Raw genomic sequence first — 11,260 nt, forward strand, 5'->3', positions numbered from 1 at the left:
CCCCCCCCCCCCTTTTTGAACATTAAAACATGGAAACAGGTCACATTAGAGGCACACAATACAATTATGAACCTGAAATTGAACCAAATATGTCCTCTTTAAGGCTTCCAGAGAATTATTATATAATGAATAATAAACTAAAATGACTTGATCTGAATAGCTTGTTTGGTTTAGTCTCCACTCACAGGTGGAGTGCAGCTGTGAGAAGTGTCAGTGTCTCACCATTGCTTTTCTTCACTGTGATAACCCTTTGTTTGCTCCCCTGCCAGTGCAACACCGAGACACTAATGAAAGCAAATCCAGATTGTAGGTGTGATCTCACACTGCTGCAAATATATACTCAGTTTAAGCGAGAGTAGAGAAAAAGAGTATGAGAGAAAGAGAATAACATCCAGGTAAACACGCAGTACAGAATGAAAATAGGAGAAAATAAAAAAGAAGTGCCTTGACTCCTGGGAGAGAAGCCATAATGAAATAAGCATCTGAAAGAGAGCAGGTGTTGGAGGCTTGACAGACTTCAGCTGCATAACAAGTAGTGCATTTACTCTCCCCTGCCTTTGTCAATCAAACAACCAATCCTGTGAATAAATGCTCCCTTAGAAAAAAAGAAAAAGGGACCCCCAAGTGGAATCATGCCTGAATCAGCCTTTACATATACTCTCTCACACACTGCGTTAGGCTCAGGTAGAGGGAGAGTGGTTCTGAATTTAAAGCAGCTCTATAAAAGCCAATACTACATCAAAAATGCACTGGAGATAAATCAAAGTTTCCCCTCACCAGAAAAACAAAACATCTCGATTCCTCCTGGATAAGTTATGTGACAGAAAGCGAGAGAGACTCTTCAAACTCCCCCCCACACACACACACAGAGGTTGGTGGTTGTGGGTTCAGCACCATGGAGAGCACTGACACCGGGGTACCAGGCACTACAGATCAGTGCCAGGAGGGGGCAGCAAGAGCTGGTCTGGAGTCAGCAGCGGGATGACCAGGATCAGGCCGAAGAGCAAGGATCTTAGCAGGACAGCTGAGGTCGACAGTTGTGCTAATCCTGCTGCCTGAGCAGAAAAGGGAATGGATTTATGTGTAAACTCAAAAACTGCAAGTAGAGAGGGAGGAAGGAAACTCCATTGAGATGGTGCAGCTTTTAGAAAGCCTGTTATCCTGATCAAATATGAATGAAGAGGGTTAGATTTATTTATGTTTTTATTTCTCGAGAAAATACACTTTGGGAGGCCTGTGGTGTGTTTACTAACCACAGGAGTATGAAGCTGGATTTTGTGAAGGTGAAGTGGCACTTAAAAATGTCAAATATTTACTGATTTCAGAATATTAAATGGACATACATCGCATTTAAAATAAGTTTCCTTGGAATCTAGGAAACTGTTGTGGACAATTCACCTTCAATCATTTGGATTCCCTGTCCGTCTCTATTTCATGTATTTGGCACAAAAACAGTTAGCATGCTGTTGAAACTTGACATTTTATTACGGCTGCCTGTAATATTACTTTTAAGAGAACACATATGTGGGTTGTTTTGAACGTGCAGTGTTTTAACCTTTTTGAAATCCAGGGGTTTGGACATTTCAATGAATGTGTCATTAACGTGAATCAGTGCCACGTGTATAACGACTCAGAAAGGATGACTTTAAATGAGAAAAGGATAAATATTTGACAGCAATACAGAATGCAGGAGTCTAATGGAATTTTGAATTGTCACATGAGTTTTTATGCACCAATTACCACTATAAATTGGTGCATAAAAACTCATCCGAGTGCAGGAAATGAAGTGTTTGACACTCAGCGTTTCCTTGGGGAATACAAACGATGCGAATCGGTGTTGAAAAAGGATCTGACAGCATTCCAACGTTTTTGTTTGGCTGGTTACCAAATGTGCCTTACCCAAGCAGGTTTGGATTTTTTTAAGTACGTGTACATGAAATATTTCCTTATTGAATGAACACGCATTCAAAACATTACAGTGTGCTTAGGAAAAAATGAGCTCTAATAGTATTAGAGGTAAAACTAACGATAACTCACATTTTTGTTTAATCTGACAAATGGTATATAATATATTGAAGGCCTTCTTTACCCAAATCTCCTTTCCCAAAGCACATGGGGTGTCCCAACATTTTCTTATTTCCTTGAGTCAAGGAAATCATAACTGAACAAATTCAGTTATGATCATACATGACAAGGAAAGGCATCTAGGTGCCAATTGCTCTGAAAAACAATTCCCTTATATTGTCGCAAAGAACTTGTATGATCATTTTCGATGTAGTGGTTGATATTATAAAGCAGGCTGAAAGATATGCTTGGTTAGCATCAATATAGATGGAATTTTTAAAGACAAATAACAACATCAATCATAACATAGAGTGTGTGTCTTTTTCAACAGGGTTGGAATGAGCCATTTTATTGTGGGCAGTTGAGATACATGGGTGTAAATATATGAACAAAGGAAGTTAATGGTTGACATCTGTACATTACATTCTAACAAAGAAAGTGATGGTCAGTCCATTCAATGCACGCTCCAGATCCTTTAACTGAGACACGCTCCGAGTAAAGCTTATGCTACTCATTCATCTGTGTAAAGACAGTTTATAGAAAATATAATGCAACTCATGACTAAGAGTTTAATTGGTTAACACTTTAAATCACACCTTTATCTATGTCTACATAATTTCAATACAGCCATACAATACAAGTATACACGGTTATTTTGTGGTTAGAGAAAAATACAACCAAAGAGGGTATGGAAATGCAAACATACAGCTGTTTTTAAACTTCTCATACATGTGAAACGGGTCAAAAGAGGCCAGGGGCCTTTTTTGTATCATAGGTACGATAATGCAAGAGGGAAAAAAAATAATCACAATTTTACTTAACATAGCCTGAGACAAGTGTACAATATGCACACTTGGGGAAAATAAAAGCTATGTGAGAAAATAAAAATACGAATAGACTACTGCTTCTCTTCTTGCTCTGGTAAAAATAAGTCTCTGATGTTTGTCCACGAGTTCCATCTTCTGGCAGCTAAGTGCCACTGGAGCAACGGAGGGACTGTGTTGGCCGGGGCTTTGGGGAATAGTCTCTGTGTTCCTCATCCAAATATGACAGCAGAAGAAAAGGGGACGCAGGAAAATTAGCTGAATTTCAGTATTCTTAAGTCTCTTTTTCCATATAAATCAATAAGTCTCAAGCTTTTCATTCCGTCCTCCAAAGAGGTTTCAGGTGTTCTGCGAGGACGCTCTTTTTTTCGTCTTTGAGGCTGAATGCTGGTAAGTGGGCTCTCATTGGTTATTTTTGGCTTTGGCGTGTGTGAGAATGTGAGACTTTAAGTTGGTTGACTGCGCAAACTTCTTATTGCAGCCGTCGAAAGGGCAGACGTATGGTCGGTCTCCAGTGTGGATCCGCACGTGTGTGCGCAGGTTGAAGTCCAGAGAAAACCTTTTCCCGCAGCCTTCGAAGGTGCACTAAGAGAAACGAGAGGAGCAAGGGGGTCAGTCGCATGCTGATCTTACAGTAAACCCAATGCCTGGGGCCATTTTACTCTGCGCCTTTCATTTCTCTACATGTTAAAGCAGTTTGCATTAAGAGTTTAGTGTTGGAAATGCATTTTAAGAGTTCTGACGGGGCGAATTTGTAACCTTTCCCAAACCAAAGTCAGAAAGATAAGGAATGTATCAACTGTGTGTCTATCTGCTTTAATGTAATCTGCCAATCTTAACTAGAGCTTGTTAAGAGCATGTAGCACCAGCTAAATTACTAAGAATGACTTAAAAACTACTACTTTACAATTGTGTTAGGGTTTAAAGGTTATGTCAAATTGAACAAATGTCATTTAGTATTTCCCTACTGTGAGGTCTTTAATGCTATCAGACTAAAAGCTAGCGTTAGCAACTCTGTTTCAGCTCTTTGCTGGATTTGAGGAAGTTCCAGTTGCAGCAAACAATGTTACTCACATTCGATATGTTTGCCAAACACATAGGTTAGTGGTCATCCTAAGAGCTTTTTCTCTTGCAACAACCAAAGTCAAAGCAAAACTGTTTGGTGATAATTAAAGTATGCTGACTTTTTGTCAGCTTTCGTCTCAGTGCTCCAACAATATTGAGAATGTAACCATCAAATAACATATAGGTTATGACCCAGATGGAACCATAAAAATGAATCTAAGGGTGCGTTCACACCTGCCTTGTATAGTCCGGTTGAATCGAACCCTGGTGCGTTTAGCCGCTTGGTGCGGTTCATTTGGGTCGGTGTGAACACAGTCCGAGACCTCTGAAGTGAACTAAACAACCGGACTCTGGTCCGCTAAAATAGCGCTTGCTTGCGAACTCTGGAGCGGTTCATTGCTGGTGTGAACGCAGTCCGCACCAAAACATAGGAAGCGTAGTATTTACGTGTCACAAGAACGGGGATATCTTCAAAATCTTTAGCGAAAGAGTCTTTCAAGACATCCGCGGTTGTTTAGTTAGAGTGAAGCAGAATGAAGTGTTGAACAGTGTCGTGTAAAGCAAAAATTCTCCGTCAGCTACATAAAAGTAAGAACACCTGTCGTCGGTGAAACGCCCCTCCTTACTGCAGAACGTCTCATTATATGTGTTATAATGTTTTTTAACGGACCTTGTCTGATGATATAATCATATGCGTGGGCCGATAGTGTCCGCTGATCTCCAGATTAAAGCAGCATGAGATCCGGTAGAAATTGCCGGGATTTGCGTTTTTACCCCCTTAATGTCTGACCAATGGTTGAACAGCATTTCCGACCACATGACTTGTGTTTAAAGTTTATAGTCCGTTTGAGTTTTGCCCTTGTGAACGCAAACCGAACCTTCTGAAAAAGAAAACAATGTAACAAACTGTCGTCTGGTGCGCACCAGAAAACGGACTATTGGGTGTGAATGCACCCAAACATTAGCTTGACAGTACAGCTTTAGCTCCTTTAAACTCTGCTTGCTAAAAGATCACCTCTTCGTTAAATTGAGAAACTATTGTTACAAAAATGACTGAGAAGAATACTGATGTTATTCAGCTAAGACTACCATTTTTACCGCAGATGCACAAGAAAATCTCAATTGACATTTCATAGAAATATGTCAGCAAATAAAGAAGGTTTTTTCAAATCTGGAGTAAAGTCTCCAAGTTAAAAGACATGCAAAGACTCAAAATGACAATGATTGGGTGACATTTGACGATGAAAAGTATTACTGGCATTCAGTGCATGGTGGGAATTGACTTATGAGCAATCAATTGGTTATTATTCCATTCTACTTAGCTTGACTTTGACTTAAAAATGTGATGGGCTCCTCTATTTAAAATTGGACAAACTTGTGAATGTATCTATGAGGGGTTTGTGTATTTAGACGCTCACCTGGAAGGGTTTCTCCCCCGTGTGAACAAGTTGGTGACGTTTGAGTTTGGAGCTCTCGACGAAGGCTTTGCCGCACTCTGCGCAGACGTGCACGCGTGGCCCGTGGGTGTGGAGATGCTTCCTCATGGCCGAGTTATCCCTGAACATCTTTGTGCAGCCCTGCAGAGAAAAGAGAGTGCAAAAAGTACAGACAAGGAAATTATTTAAGGTTCTTTATAGCAAATGTAAACTCTTTTAGTTTATTTTTAAAAATCAAATGTCCGCAGCTTTTTGTGCAGGTTAAAATCCTGAAAAGAAGTGGAGCTGCATCTATTCTCCCCTGATCCTGTAATGTATTGTTAACAGCTTCCGACTGCTCATACAGGAAATAAACCTTCGCATTAGCTAAACATGTAGAGGTCAGATAAGGCTTGATTGTTCTTGTAAGTACATGGAAATCAATACACCGAGTGCTTTCTTCACTCTTAAATAACCTACAGAAATGTTCAATTACCCAGAAAACAACAGTGCAAGACTATTAAACATTTCAGGATCTGTGAACTCTATTTTAGCAAACAGTGACAGGGTTTATCTGGGGACGACGGCGTGAGACTTACTTTGTGAGGGCAAGCTATCGTCCGAGGAGCGTCGTCCTCTTTGACTTTCCTGGGTTTCATCCTGATTAAGGGAAAAAAGGACATGGTTAGGGGTTTCAAACAAACATAGACACATTTCACAAAGCCATGCCTGTTCCACATGTTATCTGCTAGTCCACTTACAATGTTAATTTGTTTTAGTTAATCAATAACCAGAATGGGGATGGAAACATCCTGATATGACATTTCACCTCCAGGTGGAACATGTTGACAGAAAAGTGAAGCACTATCGGAACTATTATGTGACAGTCTGTAGAATACTTCCTTTTACTTCAGCATATGGTACACCATCCTTAATATACACAGTGTGTTTTTTTGTGTGCATATCATTGTTTTTGTTTTTTTAAGTCTTTAATGGTTTATATTGTTTTCTGAACATTTATTTAGCATTATTTAGGATTGTACTTTTCCTTTGATTATATTTGTAATATTTAAATATTAAATCTATTGCACACTTGTCTATGTATCACAGCCCAAAAGTAATGCAACCTGCAACAAAATACAGTTTGAACATGTGTCAAACATTTCTAAATCCGTCTAAAAGATACAAAATTGGTTAGAAGAACCAAGAATTAACAACAGACTAAGAATAAAGTGAATATTTGATGAATGTGTTGAGGGTTAGAACCATTTTTATCTCACTCCTCCTTTCACTGCGATATTATTTGTGTGCATATGAACCGCAGTTTCCATAATTGGAGTTTTCTCAGTTAACACGAACAAGGTGCTCTGCCACACTCACCTGGCGAACTCTGCCAGCTGTTTGGGGTCTGAGAGGTCGATGCCCGGGATACCACCAGGGGGCAGCTTCTTCCCCGTCATGTACTCCGAGTAGTCTGGAGGGGAGTTCTCCCCTACTATTTGCTCCTCCACCACCGACTCATGGTCAATGTCTTTAGTGTCATCTAGGAAAACATTACAGAGACTGAACCGATAACGCATTGCTGTTTCCCTAGCAACAAGCCTGAAGGATGGAAAACACATCTGCTGGTCCTGAACTCATACCAGGAAAATATCACCATGTTACATAATTACTTTGACAAATCATATAGGAAAATGACATGTTTCCATATATCATTTACCATACTGCTCACCAGTCTGCAGGTTTTTACTTAACAACTTGAAGGGTAAAAATAAAAATGTATAAAACACTCTTGCCAATCAAATAAAAATGCCACTACATTTTACATTTAAGGAAAGGGAAATAACCAAAAGGTCAATCAGAATTCTGGCTTGGATATGTGTTGTTCTATTATATACACAACCGTCATGTATAACAACAAGACATATCTTTAATAATGTTAAATAAATGTGTAGGTACATTATTTTATCCTACTTTAACAACCAGCAGAGTGCACTAAATAACTCTATACAACTGCTGTGTTCTCTCAAAACTAAATAGGCAAGCTTAATATCAGTGATAAAATGTTAAAATGTATTTCCACTTAACTGTAAAATAAAATGCATCGTAAATATCTGGACTATTAATAGTATTAGTCAGAGCCGTTGGTGGGCAAACACCTGAGCAGGGTTGCATTGCACGCAGTACCATAGCTCTGCACAGAGGCAGTAGTTAGCCCCATGCAAATGCTAAGCTGTCTGGTGAGCTACCACCAACAGCAACCCGAGCTAACAGCTAAACGATTTACTGCCTGAACAGTACCTGGCTCACAATTTTACACACATTAAACTTTTGCCCTTTTTACATAATCCTCAGGAGCTTCTGCAGCTGCATTAGAGCAGCACGTGTCCCAGTTTTGGCGGCCTACAGAGATCCTAAAAACGCAGCTGTCTATCTCCCCCTAGCACCGCCGCCATCTCTGCCTGGCCGCGACTATCGCCATTTTTTCGGGGCCGCCGCCATACTTACTAGTCTAGGGGAATATGGCGGCGCCCAGCAACACTTAAAACATGGCCTCCCTTCAAAACAAAAACATTTCAATATGACATAGCAGTGTTTTGCATCGAAAACTTGCATTATTTGTCGCTTTTTACGCTGGTGCGACGTACCACTCCAGGAATTAGTCTGGTGCAGCAGGACAACGCCCTGGCAATGAGGCCTCATGCAAAGCTAACAACAGTGACAGACACGGCTAACGTTTACTTACCCGATGCCCACATTGTAACAGAGAACTCCCCCTCTAGTGTCTTTATTTGCACCTGCTTTTGTTCCCATTTTCTTCCACCAGACTCCGACCCGCTTAAATAGCTCTTTTTGCCCGCTTTCTTGCCCCCATTGCCGCCTCCCCGTTTCATCCGACCCACTGAGCTTTTCCCGGCTACAGTCACCAGAGTCTGTTCGATGTACTCGTCCTCCACCCCGGGAGCAGGTACCGGGATGAGGATCTGATCCTCAAACCCGCTCCCGCCGTCCGTGTGCATGTCCGAGTCATCCCCACCGACCACCTCCTCCCGGGTCTGGACCAGGATCACCTCCTGATGGTGGTGATGGTGGTGGTGGTGATGGTGGATCGAGTTGTGGTCGTCCGAAACTAGCGGCTGGAGCGCGATCATGGGCTGCCCGTCGTCGTCGTCGTCGTCGTCTTCTTCGTCTTCTTCTTCGTCTTCTTCATCATCCTCGTCGTCCTCCCCGCCGACCACCGTGGTCTCGATAGTCTCCACCGGTATCGTTTCCACCTCTATCTCGTGGAGTTCCACGATCTCGGCCGGCATCTCCGAGCCGTCTGTCTCAATGTACAGAGTATCTCCGGATGCCATGTTGTAGTCCGCCAGCTTGCCTCTTTCATTCACGCCGTGTTGTGCTCCTTTTTTTGACCTCCTAAAAACACTCACACACCCCCTTGCTCTGCTCCTGCCTCGCTCTGTTCTCCCTCTTCTTCGATAACAACTCTCTCCACTCCGTCCCACGCCACTTCTCGTTACCACTATGCTCTCCAATTCGAAACCTCGCGAGGTTTGGGGAAACCCAGCGATAACTTGATGACAGTGCTGCCAAACTTTGTTTACAGGTTTCCTCATATTTGACACAAAAATACTTATATACATATCTTTCTGGATAAATATGAATTGAAATGTAAATTACTTACTCACAATTATATTTTAATATAATGGAGTGGACATAATTTGTGGTATTAAAAATAAATAAAGATATAACTAATAAACTACACGTCTGTTCAGTTGTTTTTATAAAATACCCCAAAAAGTTCATTCCAAGTGGCAATATCATTCAAATTATATATAAAAAATTGCTCATTCAACTTGAATGTGATTCAATTGGAAAGGAAGCTTTACACAAATCAATATGTTCATTAGCGTTACTATTGATCACTGTTGTTATTGTTATTAACGGTTAACTAAACCTTTTTTAAGATTTATTTTGATAGTCAAACACAAGTGGAAAACAGGATTGGAGTTCATTGAGATTTTATATTTGTATTATCCGTTCTGGGACCTCAACCATTCAGAATAGAGTTCAATGGTCATCCGATTATGGCAATTAGATCTACATTATGATGAGAAACAAACACCTGCTGTGACATCTTTTACCATGTTGTGGCCACACATGTTGGATAGAAAGCAAAGATCCAGTATTTAATGCCATCCTTACAATTTGAAAGATATTAATATTTGAGTAAAACTATAATGGATATCAAAAAGTATCTTCTATCTCAAATCTAAAAGTCATTTCTGGGGTTTATGTAGTTTAATGCAGTTTCTTTAAAGCATTTACTGACAGTGTAGCATAGAATGTTTTATTCAATCCTATTACATATTGTATGACCATGGAATGCTATGGAAATAATTACCTAGCCTGCTATTTAAAAATAGTTTCAGCAAATGCATGTATTCATACATGTATTCCTCAACGAGTTGTATCCAGGTTATAAAAGCAATACAGTGAGAAGATAGTCTAGTGCTTAAAGAGTATGCGGTTTTATTTAAATGATATGTTTACACCAACACATTTCACTCCTAAGGTTCAATCTATGAATTGGTCTTATAAATAGTTCAATTTTGTAACAAATAGTTTCATGAATTTATAAGTAAATAGACAAATATCCACATCAATACATAAACATACATGACATTAATTAATTATCTGGGTTTATCCTTTAAAACTATTTATAAAATGTTTTTGCAGGACACTATAACAGTGTCCTACTTTATTTATTTATATCCTAGTTGCAACACTTGAACAACACAATATGGTTGGGACAGTAACACCTCCAATTTCTCACACTGCTCTATTCTGCACCGGCTGTAATTTATGGCACCTTTTCATAAGCACGTTTCTGTGTTGGGGGAAATGTGAGAGACTAAATCACCAGACCAGCACAAAAATAGCACCCAAACAATTACAAAAGGAAAGAGACGACCTCATTTATCCAAGACATTGTTCACAGTTTTTATTTGAATTCATTTTAAACTTAGTGCGTTTCTTTTTTTTTTTGCGTTGTCAAACCAGGAAGCACTTTGTCATAAAAAGAGAGAATACAATGAACAATACTTCACCATATCCTTGCAGCCAATAAACATTTTATTAACAACATGATCACAAATACTCTGGTGTATTATTTCTTAATTTTTTTTTTGTTTATAAGATTACAATATCCAAAGAAGTTTTTTTCAGCCTCCATTTCAGGTTAAAGCCTGTTTTTTTCTGCCGTGGTTCCACACATAGCTGTGTTGGTGAAAAGGATAAAAAACTTTTTAAAATTCCGGGTTAGATCAATATAATTATTTTTAGATGTGGTTTGAACAAACACAAATAAACAAAATGAAAACAAATATAAAATACAAAAGGCTGACATAACATGATGTGCAATTATAATTATCAACATTATCATTACTATCAAATTCTCATGATCATTTCTTCATTATTACCATTGTACTCACTACTCTACTACTATTCATATTAACATTACATTGACAATCATAAAAATGATAGTAATAATAATGAAAATGATAGTAATAATATATATATTTTAAATTTGAATACAAACTTGTGAAAAAAATCAAACAAACAAAATCATATCAATTTGATCAATTTTCTTTGCAGCAGAGGACAGAGGGGGCGAACTGGGATGACAAACAGACCGAAACATTTGAGAAAATCTGAGGAATCAGTGCGCGAGTGTGCCCCATTTCGTCCAAATCAACAAACAAAATGTAACACAAACATGTGTGAGGTGTCGAACAGGATGAGAAGATGTCACAGTTTGGGCCTCCTTCTTCTCCTCCTTCTCAGGGCCACAGCAGCAGCTGCAGGGGCGAGGTTCAAAAAGGGGGTTTC

The 11,260-nt window shown here is 39.5% G+C and overlaps 1 protein-coding gene across 2 annotated transcripts; it reads right to left on the reverse strand.

Annotated features, from left to right (window-relative positions):
• Positions 1-2,380: 2,380 nt before the first annotated feature.
• On the reverse strand, positions 2,381-8,886 carry LOC104960657 (transcriptional repressor protein YY1-like). 2 transcript variants are annotated; one of them, XM_010788782.1, is made up of 5 exons: positions 8,115-8,886; positions 6,749-6,899; positions 5,968-6,028; positions 5,372-5,530; positions 2,381-3,473 (listed from the first exon to the last, which is right to left on the reverse strand). In XM_010788782.1, the coding sequence occupies exons 1-5, from the start codon at positions 8,722-8,724 to the stop codon at positions 3,291-3,293; spliced, it is 1,164 nt and encodes a 387-aa protein (XP_010787084.1). In that variant the 5' UTR covers positions 8,725-8,886; the 3' UTR covers positions 2,381-3,290. The 2 variants fall into 2 exon arrangements, with proteins under 2 accessions (XP_010787084.1, XP_010787073.1); XM_010788771.1 differs by having other exon boundaries at positions 6,749-6,911.
• Positions 8,887-11,260: the final 2,374 nt, after the last annotated feature.

This window comes from Notothenia coriiceps, unplaced genomic scaffold (genome assembly GCF_000735185.1).
Source record: "Notothenia coriiceps isolate Sejong01 unplaced genomic scaffold, NC01 NC01_scaffold00001411, whole genome shotgun sequence".
NCBI classification, from domain to species: Eukaryota; Metazoa; Chordata; class Actinopteri; order Perciformes; family Nototheniidae; genus Notothenia; species Notothenia coriiceps.